The sequence below is a fragment of the Triturus cristatus genome, chromosome 12 (genome assembly GCF_964204655.1).
Source record: "Triturus cristatus chromosome 12, aTriCri1.1, whole genome shotgun sequence".
Lineage (NCBI taxonomy): Eukaryota > Metazoa > Chordata > Amphibia > Caudata > Salamandridae > Triturus > Triturus cristatus.
The window spans coordinates 781208803-781226249 of record NC_140595.1 but is presented as its reverse complement, the minus strand read 5'-3'; the positions used below and the strand labels follow the sequence as shown (position 1 = coordinate 781226249).

The 17447-nt window shown below is 44.1% G+C and overlaps 1 protein-coding gene across 1 annotated transcript in view; it reads right to left on the bottom strand.

The window, feature by feature from the left end:
• LOC146782818 (alpha-2,8-sialyltransferase 8E-like) overlaps positions 1-17447 on the bottom strand; it is a 134222-nt gene that overhangs the window by 27649 nt on the left and 89126 nt on the right. Inside the window, exons 4-5 of the mRNA XM_085637903.1 lie at positions 15546-15690; positions 338-450 (exon numbers count right to left, since the gene is read on the bottom strand). Coding sequence (XP_085494029.1) covers positions 338-450; positions 15546-15690 — 258 coding nt within the window. The remainder of the gene's footprint in view (positions 1-337; positions 451-15545; positions 15691-17447) is intronic.

Below are 17447 nucleotides of genomic sequence, written 5' to 3'. Positions count from 1 at the left end.
CGTGGCGCGCGCGCCCGCGCACATGCACTGTAGCTCTAGGCTGCCTGGTAGCACTTTTTGGAGCCCTCTCAATAAGTCTCGCCAGACCAGCGCATGTGCTGGGTCAGGCGAGACCTAAAAATATGGCTAATTAAGGTCACCCATTCAGGGTACTGGCCATTGTCCTGCAGCGCTGGAAAACCTCACAGGTAGCTATGCGCTATATAAGAATTAATAATAATAATAATAATAATAATTAGTAGTAAAAGTATTATTCCTTACCGTAACTTACCAAATTCCTCTTTGATGGGACTCATTCCTCAAGCTAGCGGCGAGTAGCACCTGAGTGAGAAGTTACCTGATCACAAAGTCATTCTTGTCGATCTCTTGTCCACAGCAGCTGCCGGATAAGATCGCGCTATTGCCGACCACTGCGCAGGACTTAACCACCTTCCTTGGAAGAGGGGACGTCTGGAAAAAAAGAAAAAGGTTCACAAATATAAAACTACCTTGTGTGCTGAGGAACACTTCAGGCCCCATTTCGTGTTTAGCAGGCAGGGTCCTCCAGGGAGTCCCTTGTCCATCAAACCCTCTGTCCCTCTGCTCCATTATCTGTCGGTCAGACCGGCATCCTTCAAATGACAACCCCCCTCCTACCCTCCCTCCTGAGCTCTGACAGCTTATTCTGATAGCCCGACACAGTAGGGCCGTCGGAAAAAGAAAATTTGACCTCATGCTCCATTTAGAGAGGAAAGGTTGGATGTTTTTTTTTTCTGTCCATCGCTGCCAGGAAAAACTAGGCGGTCTTGAGCAGAAAAAAAGAAGAATGGGCCCCCCTTGTCTGTAGTATTCTGTCAGAGGAGTAGGAAAAAGGTCTGGTAATTTGGTTACCTCATATTTTTTTCATTGCACGCAATATCGCCTGAAATTACTAGGAGATGCAGTGGAAATGCAGGCAGACGACCCAGTACTGCGAGGCATCACCAGAATGTTATCGGACATATCTCTGGCAGTTATTTGGTTCCAGACAAGACAGGCAGTATGGTTATTACCAAAACATAGGGATCCACCCTTAGATAGATTTCAGAAAAGATGTACTCACAGATCACGTGTGTTTCCTACTGTGGTTGGAATTACACAATGCTTGTTTAAATACCCCTCACACACCAATAGGGCCCTTGGTGTCATGCTTCATCATGGGGGTCTTCCCGTCTCGCTGCGGGACGGGGCGTGCTACAAACTACGACTACGTGGGAGCACTGATTTTCAGTACTATGTGGGGTGTAGGAAACTGTGGGAGGAAGGATTAGGGGTGGGTGAAAGAAGTGCTTTAAAAAGTACCTGGCTCTTATGGACTAGTAACTTTAATATTCTTTGGAACTGGTACTGTTAAAAAAGTGGATTGGAGGTATCCTGCTTTAATGAGCGATCCCTCCTGTGTATGTCAACATGTTTCGAAGCTCATAGGCTTCTTCTTCAGGACAAAAACAGATCCCTTCTGTTCTCACTATGCTATCGAAACTATGTCGGTAGAGTAGGTGAATGTGTAAAGTGATATTTATACAAGTGCTGTTACTAGGTGAAAAGGCAATAAATCATGCACAAGATACAATACCCAATAGGTATTCTATATGATAATTTGTTTGCTTGGAGACAATGCTCCATGAGACTTAGAACGGGTGCGAAGGGTGCCTACAGTCACATTTAACTCCAGGACCCTGCCTCGCTTAGGACTCCCCCCGGCTCCGTTTGTACCCGCTGTAGCACTTCCAGGTGTAAATAGCTCTCTTAGAGACAGTTGTCCTGATAAGGCTATACTTCTGATAATCTCAGCTGCATGATTCTTTCCTTTTAGCTATTTAGCAAGAATTACATTGCATTTTGCCAGTATACTTAGGACCACTGGAATTATGCGATTGTGCAGCTGTGGCGATTTTCGATTAATTGCAAATTTGCCACACTTGCCACATAATCTGAATATTTTAACCAAAGTTTTTTTTGTTCAAACGGTTCAAAAGCTACTAAAAACGCAGCAACGTGTTGCCGTGCAGTTGAAAGCCCTTTGCAGCAAAGGTTGATTGGTCACCTTATTGTAGCTTGTTGCTATATTTGAGTGTTTAACTAGTACTAATGAGGTGCAACTAATGCCCAGAGAGTTTTAACAAGTTTAAAAATGACAAAATAATGAAGTAATACTATCAAAAAATGTGCAGCATAAGTTGCCTTTTCTTGCCACATAAGTTACTCAACCATGGCACATAATTTGACCCCCACCTGCCGCATAATTCCAGTGGCCCGAGTATACTCCTGGCCCTGTTTTTAGGTCTCGGCTAGCGAAGGCTACGCTTGCGCAGTCTCGCTGGCGAGATTTTATGTTTTCCAGTAGTGGGGCTTGAACCCGCCCCTCTTCTCCCTTAGCTGGCCTCTTAAATGCTGGTCAGCCATTGGAGAAGAGGTTTGTCTGTCAATTCAAGCCCCATCTTTTTCGGATTCGGGGGAGGGGGGGGGGGGGGGGTTCGCTTCTTCCTCTTTTTTAAGCCCCGTCCCTTTTACACTGGTGGGCGTGTTTTTTTTGTGGTTTTTTTACAGGGACGTTCTCGTGTTTATTCGTGTCTCTTGCTGGGATGTACACAGCAATTTCCGAACATCTAAGGTAAGCTATCTTTGTTTATTTACATTTCTTGTTTGCTAATTTATTTTTGGGTGTTTGTTTTTGAGGTCTACCCCAGCCAGGTAAGGCATCTTGTCTTTCTTTCTCATCTAAAGTTTTTTTGTGTTTCTTTTTCAGGTCTACACCGGCCCGTGTCGTCTCCGTGCAGCGTTGTGCATGGAGTGCTTTGCCCGGTATATATGATGCTGGTGGCGGGTCTTAGGTAAGCCATCTTGTCTTTCTTTCTCATCTAATCTTGTTTTCTGTTTCTTTTTCAGGTCTACCCCGGCCCGTGTCGTCTCCGTGTAGCGTCGTGCAAGGAGTGCTTTGCCCGGTATGTATGCTGCTGGTTGCGTGTCTCAGGTAAGCCATCTTGTCTATGTTTCTCATCTAATGCATTTTTCTGTTTGTTTATCAGGTCTACCCCGGCCCGTGTCGTCTCCTTGCAGCGTCGTGCATGGAGTGCTTTGCCCGGTATGTATGATGCTGGTTGCGGGTCTCAGGTAAGCCATCTTGTCTATGTTTCTCATCTAATGCATTTTTCTGTTTCTTTTACAGGTCTACCCCGGCCCGTGTCATCTCCGTGCAGCGTCGTGCATGGAGTGCTTTGCCCGGTATGTATGTATTTATTTATTTATTTATTTCTGACATTTGTTAAGCGCGAACGAATACCCGTAGGCGTCTCGGCGCTAGACCTTAGCAACTGTCTTTCCCCGAGGTATGGGTAACATCGGGAGATCATGGGCACTATCACTGGTTAAACAGCCAAGTTTTCAGTTTCTTCCGAAACTGTAAAAGTGAGGGGCAGGTTCTAATATGTTGCGGTAGAGTGTTCCATATCTTCGGAGCCGCGACTAGAAACCGACGGTCACCCCAGGACACTGTTTTGGAGCGCGGAACCACTAGTTGGTTATGAGTTGTAGATCGAAGCTGTCTAGCTGTCTAGCCGGTCTGTAAGGTATAAGCTTGTCCTTGAGGGGGCGTGGTCCTTGGTCGTGCTGGTTGCGTGTCTCAGGTAAGCCATCTTGTCTATGTTTCTCATCTAATGCATTTTTCTGTTTCTTTTACAGGTCTACCCCGGCCCGTGTCATCTCCGTGCAGCGTCGTGCATGGAGTGCTTTGCCCGGTATGTATGATGCTGTTTGCGGGTCTTAGGTAAGCCATCTTGTCTATGTTTCTCATCTAATGCATTTTTCTGTTTCTTTTACAGGTCTACCCCGGCCCGTGCCGTCTCCGTGCAGTGTCGTGCATGGAGTGCTTTGCCCGGTATGTATGATTGCTGTTTGCGGGTCTTAGGTAAGCCATCTTGTCTTTCTTTCTCATCTAATGTTTTTTTGTGTTTCTTTTTCAGGTCTACCCCGGCCCATGTCGTCTCCGTGCAGCGTCGTGCAAGGAGTGCTTTGCCCGGTATGTATGATGCTGTTTCCGGGTCCTAGGTAAGCCATCTTGTCTATATTTCTCATCTAATGCATTTTTCTGTTTCTTTTACAGGTCTACCCCGGCCCGTGTCGTCTCCGTGCAGCGTCGTGCATGGAGTGCTTTGCCCGGTGGTATGTATGATGCTGGTTGCGGGTCTTAGGTAAGCCATCTTGTCTTTCTTTCTCATCTAATGTGTTTTTTCTTATTCTACAACACTATAAAAACACACTACTATCTCCTACTCTACTAATAATACTAATGTTCAACGCACTCTCTGCTACTCACTCTAACACTCACTCTACTACAAATATTAACACTACTAACACTCTACTACACCACTACTTATTCATTACAAATGACTATGCTAATAACACTCTAGAAATAACACTTTACTACTCACTCTTTAATAATACCTCTCTAATACAAAATAACTAACTCCACTACTATACAACTCTATAATACTTACAAATCACTATACTACCCACACTATACTACTCTCTTCTCACTAACTACTACTATCAATAATAAATACTACTCACTAAAATACTTCTTACAACTGGAGGTGAAGTGGGTGCCACTTCTGCTTTGGCTCCCAAGATCAATGTGTATGTGTCTAGATCTATGTGTGTGTGTGTAGTTCTGTATGTGTGTGTGTGGCTCTGTGTGTGTGTGTGTGGCTGTGTGTGTATGTGTATGTGGCTCTGTGTATGTATGTGTGGCTCTGTGTGTGTGGCTTTGTGTGTGTGTGTGGCTCTCTGTGTGTGTGGGAGGCTCTATGTGTGTGTGTATGTGTTTGTGTGTGCCTCTGTGTGGGTGGCTTTTTTTGTAGGTGGCTCTATGCGTGGGTGGCTCTGCCTGTGTGTGGGTAACTCTGTGTGTGTGTAGGTGGCTCTGTGTGGGTGGCTCTATTTGTGTGTGGGTTGCTCTATGTGTGTGGGTGGCTTTGTGTGTGTGGCTCTGTGTGTGGGTGCAAATGCAATAGGTCTCACATTTGAGAGAGATTAAGCTATTGACATTGTAAATAACAATGCCGTTTCTGTAAATGTTTTAAAAACAAAAACATAAACAAAAATAATGTCATGAGCAATGCCAATAGCTCTAACTTTAACAATGCCGAGACCATTGTTTTTCAGGGTCTCTCACTCCAGCTGCAAAATTAACAGATTTTAGAGCAAGCCTGCTTGTTTAGTAAGGATGAGGCAGCTAAACACAGCCACCACTAGATGACGCCAGATGCTGGCTCTGTCATGTTTTCTTTTAACATGGAGAATACCTTGTTTATACTTGGAAACAAGGGCTCCTGCCATGGCATTACCAAAAGAACTGCCGCATTGGGCTCCACATGACGTTTTTTAAATTGGCCCTGCCAAAACATCTGGCATGCCTGACCTGGGGATGAATGTGTCGGTTGAGGAGGTCGGAAACTACTTTTGAACCCATTATAATTAAGACATCTTTAAGGCTTGGTCATGTCATCAAAATGTGAACTGAACCCGGGTGTTCCTTCAGATTGTCACCAACACTGGGAGAGTAAGTAATATACTTCATTTGATACAATTAATTACAATTATTACAAAACTTTTTACTATACATAACATTTGAGTAAAACACTGAGGAGAGGTGTGGCACAGTGGCCAGAGTGGCTGACTCCGGAGCACAGGGCTCATGGTTCGATTGCTGCCGGCAGATCAGCTCAGCACCATGTGACTCTGGGCAATAGCTCACTGAATCTCCCAGACCCCCCCTCCCTCCCCCCAGTGCCTGGGACACCTGGGACGGTTCCCCCACCCTTTAGGGGTATGTTTGTGCTTTACAATTGTGGAATTATTAGAGTAGGCAGTGCCCTTAACATTACCGGCACAGTTTCCTCCACTCATCTGAGTGTCTACTCAGCTGCTATCGGCACGTCAAGGCTACTCTCTCACTTCCAGCTCTTCTAGAGGCAGATTTGTCCACATAGGAGGACTCTGAAAGATGTAGCGCATGACAAGGGCTGCAGACTCTGTTAAGGCGAGGTGAAGAAGTAGCAATTGAAAGTTACCCCAAGGTGGTGCCAACTCTTAAAAAATGGACTTTGATTACTGTTTGAGGAGTCCTCCAGCAGCAAAATTATATTTTGCATGGAGCACCGCGCACCCCCCTCGGCCCCCACTGTTCCTGTGAATGCCAGGACCATTTAACATTGTATTGTGCCGCATTACCCTTTAAACCTACCACTTCAGTCCAGAAAAATTTTGCCTTCTGACTCCTGTAGTGACACCAGCTGAAAACCCTGCTGCAAAAACAGGGAATATTTTACTCTCACCCTATGGATAGATTACAAGAGGTCCGCTAATAAGATTTGGAAATACTTCTTACAGTATTACCAATATTGGGTGGTACTACATCACTACTAGTTTTCACATCTGGAATGGGGAATATCGGGAAAGCGGTGTTAACGCATCTTTTTTCCTGCATGTTTATCGTCAGGGCACGAGTCAGAGGTGCACGCGGGTGGACATCGTCCACCCACTTTTTTCACAGGGTGTATGCCGTCCACCCTGCCAGGAAATTGGTCTTCACTGAAAAAGATGCTGAATTCGTCCCGGTGTAATTTGCAAACACCGGGACACATTAAGCAGCGCCTGGACGTTGTTGTATGCTTATGATAAGCAACAACGTGCAGGCGGGGATGGAGCTTTCTTCTTTCTGACTCCTGCTGGGCCCATACCAAAGGCCGGATTTGAGGGGTCATCAGGCCTCCTTTTGTTCAGTCTCTTGGCTGGGACCAGTCAGGAGCCTCACACCTCGAAGCAAATACAGCAGAGGGGAAACAAAGGCTCACACCTTGTTAGCACTTCACACATACTTAAGAGAGGCAGCTTTTCACTTTGTTCAGGCTCTGTTTAGGAGATATGCATGTGCTGTAAGAATGTCAGATGAGTTGTTCTTTCCCAGTATTTGCACAAAATAAATAGCATTTAGATAGCTCTTACTACCCCTGAGACGGCGTTGTAATACTTTATATATCACTATTTTTTCTTTTAAAGCACTATAGGTAGAGGAACCTTTATGCTGACAAAAGGCAACATTGGTTTAAGTGAAGCTTACAAAAGTGTGAATCTTCTGCCTAAATCAGGAGTGTTTGCGAGTATACTCCAAACGTGCTCAAATGTACTCATGATAGACCTGCTAAACATATATGTGAGGGCTTAACATCTGATGTCACTTCTTGTGATGCCACTTCCTGTGATGTCACGCGCCGCAATGCCATGCGCCGTGACATCACGTGCCGCGATGGCACGCGCCCTGTCGTTACGTGCCCCGATGCCACTTGCATACTGATTAATTAAGCTAGTCCCCCCACTTCTCTTTTTTAGGACTTGTGCCCTGTTTATCGTGAATACTGGGGCCTGTCGTCCAGGCGTATTACCAACCTTTGATCACATATGCCTTTTGCTGGTGCAAATGTGACCAGAAATACCAGGCCATTTGTATTGCCATTGTACAGAGCCACTTGTACTAGGGCCATAAGTAGCTTGAGGATATGGACTTGTCTTTTAAGCATAGCTGCGGCCATTCCTAAACATCTCACAAGAGGGCAGCATTTCTCTATAATCAGTAGACACAGTGATCGGAGAGCGTAAGCGCTAAAGTCTCGATTCCCAAACTTTTTAGAACCATGACCCAATTTTCAGAACGACAAACTTTCGCGATCCCCTAGCTTTATCGGGCACGAGGCGAGCGATTTCACTGTGTGGTAGGCCCTTTACCTATACATTTTCCAAGGAAATGGCCATGAAATTGCACCCACAGTTTTACTGATAAAACTGTATTACACACAGATGGTAATGTGTGGAACTCGGGTTAATGTGAATTTTTTCATTTTTATGCACCACCAGGTAAAATGTCTTTATTTCATACACGCCAATAGGCACAATTTATAAATGACCTGTGCCTCACTAGAAATCAATGGGAAAAATCCATTCCCACAATTTGTTTTGAAAATCTCTCACTTTCCTAATTTAAAATGTTGGTTGCGTTGATTCTGTTAAAATCTTTGTTTACATTACGCTTCAGAATTAGAAAAATTGGGCCTCAGTTTTGCTTCCCTAACTGCTGAATGTGTACAGTTCATTTACAGGTATTTACATTTTGTTGGATGTTACAAAATGTACATTCTACAGCCTTTTCATTCACACTCCCAATACCCCAGCAAGATTGTCACATAATTTACTTTACTTTTCTTTCTCTGGCTGCAACGTGAGAGGAGTTTGTAAAGACCAGTCCCCATTAAAAAACATAAGCTGCAATTTGTCAGAAGACATAGCTTGACATTTGATCTCTGTCTTTGAAGCGCAGCAAATGTGACAAGATGAATACAGAATTTAAAGACATCCTTATTTCTTGCTTGGACCTCTGTGATCCACCAAAAATCGGCTCGCGACGCACCAGTGGGTCCTGCCCTGAGGGCCTCCTTGTGAGGTCCCTTCTAATTCCCATGGGTCAGTAACAGCAGGTTGAAAAAAACACAATGGTTAAAATGGCATTCTAGCCAGATGTTGGAATGGGACACAAGCTAACATTAAAAACAAAAAGACACAGAAACACAACAGCTAGAGTTCAGTGAACGCACTATAAATGTCACCCTTAAAATGCACTGTGTATGACCTCACATATCACATCACTCAGGATATTTTAAATGACATAATTGGGATCACTAATTATATTTAAATAACATTGTTGAAATTACTAATGGGAGCAACCAATGATTCCGACAATGCTATGGGCTTTGTGAACGAGGAGTAACACATGGTTGTGGGCTCTTACCAGCTGGCCTGTAAGCTTTGAAGGATGCAAAAGAAGTTAGATATTTCAGAAGTAAAGCACAGTTCAGAGATGTCATTATCTATTCACTTATATTGACGCCAAGAATGGCTGCAGTGGGGGTAGCTCACAGGTGGACACCGGGCCGCTGAACATCATTGAATAGACCCTTTGTTTAACTTTAGCTGTCAAGGGCTGAAGGCTGAGCAAGTAGGGTGCTGGGTGAGCATGGCGGGGTGCGTGTAGGGCCTGGCTACATGTGAGGTTCTGTGTCAAACCCCCTCTTCGCATGATCAAAGGCCATGCGCAGTGAGGGCTGGTCACATGTGGAGGGTTGGGAACAGGATGTGCACATAGGGCACGCACCCCGCCCAAGCCCTGTAGTATGTTGGATGTAGGGTCTGGGGTGACACCAGGCCTTGCAGACCAACCAAAGTTTCTGTATGGTGGGAGTTAGCCATGTGTGGAGGGTTGGCAGCAGATCCTTGCCACAAGCTTAAACCCTGTGTCAGCCATGTCTTATATATGGCCGAAGATCATGTGCAAAGGAGGTTTGATGATTTAGGAGGCTTGGATACATGGCCTTGTCGGAGCCTAGGCACGGAGTCCAAGTCCTAATGTAGATTATATGCAGAGTCTGATTGGAAGCTATGTCTGAATTGTCGTGTGATGTCATCAACAATATCATTCAACAAGTCATGAGTGATGTAACGTGAGGTCATAAACAGTGCATGATGCGGGTGAAAGTTCTAGGTAATCACCTAAATTCTAACTAGCATATTTCAGTGTTTATTTTTTAACATTAGCTCATGTCTCACTCCAAGACGTAACTATAAGATCACTTTAACCGTGTTTTTTCAGTGAAAATATGTTGTTTTCTTTTTTAATTATATGCCAAGGTCTTTAGTACCTAATCTAACTATAAAGTAATTTTAACCTTTGTTTTTTCAGTGAATATATAAATATACTTGTCTTCTAAAATGTTACTGTTTTAAAATGAGGGTGCTGATAATTGACAGAGATGATGGGCAAGCCAAGTAAACAGATGAGGAAAGGGGATTCTGGGCTTATGACAACCTCTCTCCTCTTAACTATTTTTCTGCCCATTTAGAAATAAATTATACATCAAATTACTTTGAACCCATATTATTCCTCACATTTTTAACCTCCTGGTATATTACCTACATCAACATCTACATTCTCATTTACTTCGACCTGTTCGACAGGACAGGCTTTAAATTCAGCAGCTCCTATTCCAATAAAATGGGGTTCAGGTGTGCCACACTTTTGTCTTGAATACAAAATGTTAGCACTCTAGTTGTTCATTAGAACACTAAGGAAGGTGCAGCAGAACATTGGGGAAACAATTGACTGGCTACTACTTCTCATGCAAGTAGATGCTTTAGTCAGAATATCAGACTTTGTTCTCATTGGCTGAGGAAGATAGTGCCATTTTGTAGGCAATGTCTTCTGTGGTAGCTCATGCCCCATTTCCTCATTAACGAGGATGTTAAAATTTTGGCCCGCATCCTTCCTACACGCCCCAAGAAGGTACTTCCCTCCCTCGTCCACCAGTCAAAAGTGGGGTTTGTCCCCGTCTGCCCATCTCGCAACCACCTGCGGACTCTTGCTCATGCGGTATGGTCAGTGGTGGACCTGCTAGAGTAGGCCATGGCTTTGTCTTTAGACGCTGAAAAGGCCTTTGTCACGAATAGACTAGGACTACCTGTCTGCAGCGCTCCAGAAATCTGGCATTGATGCAGACTTCATCTCCAAAGTGTGTCGGCTATATCCCTCCCCCACGGTGCAGGTAAATTGTGGTGGCTTTCTCTCTGACCCATTCTCAGTTCGCCAGGGAACGTGGCAGGGCTGCCCTCTCTCCCCTCTGCTCTTCCTCCTCGCCATGGAGCCCCTGGCGGCGGCCTTACATCAGTCGGATCGGACTTTGGGCATTCCTGCCCCGGTGGACCTTCTAAACTATAATTATATGCAGAAGCTATTCTGCTTACTCTCTCGGCCCTGCCCTCTTCCATCCCTGTGGTTCTGGAAACCATTGAAGCGTGTACTGCTGTATTTGGTTACAAAGTCAACAGGGGTAACAGCGATGCCCTCCCACTCTCGAGAGCTACCACCTGTGCCGCCATTGCCGGATTCCCTTTCAATGGAAGGAAGCTCGGCTCAAATACCTGGGCATCTATGTCAACAGGGGCCTGGAGCGAATGACAGGAGACAACCGCGACCCTCTCATGGAGCGTATGTGGCTCAACTTTGATAAGTGCTCACACTGGACCCTGTCCCTGTGGTGTCGCGCGCCAGCGGTGAAAATGGTGGCCCTCCCCGCTTCACCTACATTCTGGGTATGCTCCGCCAGCTGACGCCTCTCTTGAAACTCTGACAAGTGGACAAGGCCATCAAGGCCTTTGTCTTGGGGGTCAGCGAGGGCCTGAGTAGCCATTAAGTAACTTATCCTCCACAGGGGGCCTGGGCCTCCTGTCTGTGGAGCATTATTGTGTGGCTCTCCAGCTGGCGCAGTCCCAGGCTCGAGATTCTCTATTATGGGTGACAATAGAAAACTGTCTCGTCCATGGTTCGCCGGGGCTGCTCTCCCTCTACCTCCCCTACCCGCTGACGCACTGAACCCAATGGTCAAGGCAATGTACAGAACCTGGGTGCGAGCCCACAATACCCCTATCGGGGGGTGCCTATTATAAATATATATATATGAGTTTGTGTGGCCTAAATAAACTCTGCCTTAAAAGCACTGGGTGCCGTGAAGCGTTGTTTTTTCCTGTTGGATTTTTCAGCAATGCAGATTTGGAATATATATATATATATATATATATTACCTACTGGCGGTCACCAGTAGGTAGTTATAGTTAGGACCCCTTTTCCATAGGAAATCCGCAACATTCTATTTTGAATAACTTTGGCGCCGGTCGACGAATCCTCGCGAATTTCTCAAAATAGGTGGGGCGCTACGCTCCGACCCTGAAAGTCTCGGGGGGATTCGTCAAGCGGGGGCTGAGATAAAAGGGGGGTCCCAAAACGCGTTTTTCCCATGCATTTTTCCATAGGACCTTTAGACAGGGCTACAGCCCGAACGGCTGAACAGAATTACTAGAAATTTGGCAGAGAGGTAGTCCTCAGGTCAAGGAAGTGCCTTTTGTAGGTTTGGTGTAAATCTGTTCAGTAGATTCTGAGAAAATAGCCTTTAAATCAATATATATATCTGAGCCAGCTTACGGTACGCTTACCGTAAGCTTACCGTACGCGTACGGTGGCGTGCGCGAGCGCGATTCTGATTGGCTGTTACATCTAAGTAAACATTCGAATCGGTCGAAACCAGGAAGCGGCGGCCGCCATTTTCTCTCTCGCACTCTGAGGGGGGGCTGTAAATAAAGGCAAAAAACATATAAAGGGGCTGTTTAGACAGCGCCCATGCACATAGCCATGTTAGTTGAGTCCTCAAAGGCCAAAAACTGTAAATTTTTATTTTTTGAAAATTTCGCCGATTACGCTTACCGTACGCGTACGGTGCGCTTACGCTAAAAATTTTAATTAACAAAAAAAAAACTCTCTGTGCATGGCATATTATTGTCATCACTTACAAATTAAATTTAACAGATTACCTATCACAAGGAAGCGCATAATATGTCCTCCATGTGCGCACGGTGCGTAACGTGGGCACGCGGTGCCCACCTTGTGTGTACGGCACTAACTGCGTAAAGTGGGCGCACCGTGCGCGCACGGAACGAACTGCGTTAAGTGGGCGTGCATGCCACGAATGGCGTAAAGTAACTTAGCATTTAAAAAACCGTACAAATTCACTGAAAAAACCATAGGTTTCACACACGTTATAGTTAGGAATTAGCATTTAAAAAACCTTGCAAATTCACTGAAAAAACCATAGGTTTCAGACATGTTATAGTTAGCGGAAATTTTACTGATAAAAAACCAATGAAATTCCCCCGTTATAGTTAGTGCAGGCAACTATAACTCACGCGACCGCAATCTTCTGCTGATGACATATGTGTCTTTATGAAAAAAAAATATTTCTAATATATGTATAGCTAAAAATTTATGGAAGAAGACATGGGCAAATAAGTGTCTAAATACAGTATTAGCATCAGCAGAGGATTGCGGTCGCGTGAGTTATAGTTGCCTGCACTAACTATAACGGGGGAATTTCATTGGTTTTTTATCAGTAAAATTTCCGCTAACTATAACATGTCTGAAACCTATGGTTTTTTCAGTGAATATATATATATATATATCCACAATTGTCCCTTGACATAGACGCCCTCATCACCAGGTAACCGGCGATACTTTCACTTCGTTTCCTCTTGCCGGACACATTTCGGACTGCTAAAGTGACAAGTGTGTCTATGTCTAGGGAAAACTGTGGAGAATATTCCCAGCAGTACAGTCGTACAGACTGCGCCACCGCACTGAATATACTATGCAGGTCCGTGGCTTGGAAATGTCCGAGCTGGATAAGGATCTCCAGGTAAAAGAATAATGACGAACTGTGCATTCTAGATTGGCAGCCCACTGGAGGGCATAATAATATATGGAATGAATTGTGTGGCGCCACAGAACCCACTGGAGAGCTCTTAATGACATAGCAAGACCAGTTATTCCACAGTGCTTTGCTTCACTTGTTAAAGCCCACCAGAGGGCAATAAAGACAATTGAAGAACCAATAAGTAGTGTGCAGTATCTGGTTGTGTCCGGTCTGTGATCAAGTACTTTGGCAGGCAGAAACACGTTAGGCAGGAGGCAACGAAGCGAAAGTATTGCCAGTTTGTGCCACAATCATTGAAGTACCTGGGGACAATATATATATATATATATATATATATATATATATCTTGAATACGTCTCCGCTGCCCGTTGTTCACCGGCAATCCCCAAGGATGGACACAAACCCAAAACTGTGTGCAAAATTATTCCGTCTTTATTCCAGATGTCGCCATAACGCGTTTCGGCTCGCCTGAGCCTTGATCACATATATATATATAATAAATTCACTTAAAAAACCATAGGTTTCACACATGTTATAGTTAGGTGGATATTTCACTCATAAAAAAACAATGAAATTCCCCCGTTATAGTTACTTCAGATAACTATAACTCGCGCGCCCGCAATCCTCTGCTCATGACGTCACATATTACATCACTCATGACATGGTCAGTGGCATCACTCTTGACATCACTGATGACATCATCCTTGTGATAGAGTGGCGGTCGCGCGAGTTATAGTTATCTGAAGTAACTATAACGGGGGAATTTCATTGGTTTTTTACGAGTGAAATATCCACCTAACTATAACATGTGTGAAACCTATGGTTTTTTAAGTGAATTTGCAAGGTTTTTTAAATGCTAATTCCTAACTATAACATGTGTGAAAGCTATGGTTTTTTCAGTGAATTTGTACGGTTTTTTAAATGCTAAGTTATGTATGTATTATTATTTTTTTATATATTTATTTTACAATAAACTACGTAATATTTTTTTTGGGGGGGGATTTTCAAGGTGCGCGCACCCCCGCGATTTAAAAAAAAAAATTAAAATGTTTTCTTCTGCCTTCGGGGTCCTTCAGGGACCCCCTGACAAAGGCTAGGGGGTCAGGAACTCTCTACCCTGCCCCCTTTTCACGTTCGCCACCTTCCTTTTTCACTCTCGCACTGAAAACAAACAAAATGGCGGCCGACACTTCCTGATTTCGACCGATTCGAACGTTGACTAACATGTAACCACCAATCAGAATTACGCTCGCACACGTTAGGGTGCTCGCACGGTGCGCGGCTATAGATATGTATGTGCTTTTAACTGCAATTTTCTCAGGAACTACTGAACAGATTGACTCCATATATGCAAAAGGCACATCCCTGAGCTGAGGACTACCTCGGACTAAAGGTTCCTATGGAAAATTGCATGGGGAAAACGCGTTTTGGGACCCCCCTTTTTTCTCAGCCCCTGCTTGACGAATCCCCCCGAGACTTTCACGGTAGGAGCGGAGCGGAGCGCCCCACCTATTTTGAAAATTTCGCGAGGATTCGTCAACCGGCGCCAAAGTTATTCCAAATAGAAAGTTGCGGATTTCCTATGGAAACACGGTCCTAACTATAACTATCTACTGGTGACCGCCAGTAGATAATATATATATATATATATATATATATATATATATATATATATATATATATACATACATACATACATACATACGTACATACATACATACATACATACATATATATATATATATAGTGAAGTTATCTTTTACTGGAAAAAAATAAGACAGTATTCGTTTGTGATTGGCCGTGACAAGATGTAATAGATGCTCATACGCAGATATAGCTAGAGACAAACTAGATGGGAAAATATATACTAGATGGATAACTGCTTACAGATATACAAAGATTGGAAATCCAAATCCATTGAGAAACTTAGTATGTTGGTGGTTTATTTACCACCCATCCATCCTCCCATGCCCTCATTCATTCGCCCATATATCCATTAATTAATCAATGTATTCACCGACCCCCACATTCATTGAATTACTCTAGCAGTCTTCATTCATTCATGCATCCATCAATGAATTAATTCACCCAGGTAACATTCACTCATTCATGCTTCCACTGATACATTCATTCCCCCACTCATGCTTTCTTGTCCTGTGATGCTACCTTCGGGAAGCGTTTGAACATCTCCATTGTCACGTTGATTTTCTTGTGTTTTTGCGTTTCGTAGATAATATTTCGACCTAGAGGTGTATTCTCCTTCGTCACTATTAGCCAATCCGACGCGTTGCAGCACTGCTTCATCACCGACCTGTGGGGGAAGTAAATATCCAGTTTTAAAACATGTATAACTGAAGCTAACCCCTGAAGACAGCCCCACCTTGTGGCAGATTGTCACATGCGTCAGTGTTGACACTTAAGCGCAGGTGCCAACCATCGGAAGCCACAGGCTTAAATCAAGCACTGCAACCTTTGACCCTATTCAGAAAACCCGAAGACATAGGTGACGGACGTTTAACCTGGTGGCTTACCAGCCTCTGCCTATGCTTCAAAATCCTTCATGTGTTTGGGATCTGCATGTCCAAGGCTAAGTATTTTGTGACGTTTTAGTGAAATCATGTTTACCTCACAAGCACACAAAATTGTCAGTGTTCCATGCATTTTGTCACATCTCCTACATCTGTGACACCAAGGATCAGATGTATGACACACTGATCGCAATATACTGCTTGTAAATTGACACCAGTATTTTTCCGACCAGTGTGGAATTCTGCAATTCAACCTATGTATTCAATTCTCGGTTCATAAAGTTCTGAGTAGCAGTGGGATGCAATCTGACCTACCTGATTAATAGTCATATAGCAGGTCGCAAATTGTGACTCAGTGCAATTGGTGGCCATTATAGGGATGGTGGCTTTTTGGAGTGTGCAGACCACAATTATGGAGAATTCATTCTCTACTGTAGAACTCAGTGATGTCATTGGAATGACATCACTGAAAGATTCTGTGAATGCTGCCAGTTGATGAAGCTGGAGGTTGCTCTATGGATGTGTACTCTTTTTCCTGATGAATAAAGGACCTTATTCACTAACCACCACCTCTGTGGTTACTACATTTCTATGGCGACGAGGACAACAATGTCTGCTGTGATCACGTTTAAAGATTTTTTTTAATGCATCTCATTTTCCCTAATGGAAATAAAAAGGCTGCATTCAATTTTTTTTTTTGCTACTTTTAAAAGTTTATTTGAGAGTGAACAGTGGCCCCATGGACAACTGCCTAGCCCCAACAAACTGTTTTTTTACAGTCACAAAGTGAAAGGGGTCCCTGGGACAACACCTCCCCTTTTGGAAATGGGTTAGCACCCCAACTCAAGGGTCCATCATTTTTCAATGGTTTGCAACAGCTATTTCTGTCCTAAACACTTATGGATAAGAATCACTATTTGGAAGGTGTGCTTAAAACACACTCCTTGCAAATAGCAGTTCCTTATTTAACACATTTTAGGAGTTGGAAAAAAGTGACTGACTCCTGTGATGGGTTTAATGCATCGCAAAAAGCATTTTTGCCATAGCAAACTCTGAATTGGAGCGTTTGAAACAACAAAAATGCTTTGTACATACAGCCGCAGTCCATGCAGGTAACAGCGGTGGGGCAGTGGTGCCGCGTTGGGGCTATTTCGAGGGACGATGCTGAGGGGGAATTAAATAAATACATAATTTTCCGTCGGCATTGTCCTTCGAAATCCCCTCCAACGCGGCCCCACTGCTGTTCCCAGCAAGGACCACGGATGAGTACATATGGCTGCACACTTCTTAAGATGAACATTTAGAAGTTCAGAGAAGTGACAAAGAGTCACTGCAAAAATGTGTGAATACCCACAAAGTTACAACCTCTGGTGCTTGCCACATCCTTCTGGGAAAACTCACTACATATCATTAATGGGGGTAAAATCTGCAGTCCTCCTTGGGCCTCTATACTCCAAACCCACCTTTGTCAGTTAGGATTGGATTTCACAGACAGATGTTTTACTTTTACCATGTGAACACATTTGAGGGTTAGCCCACG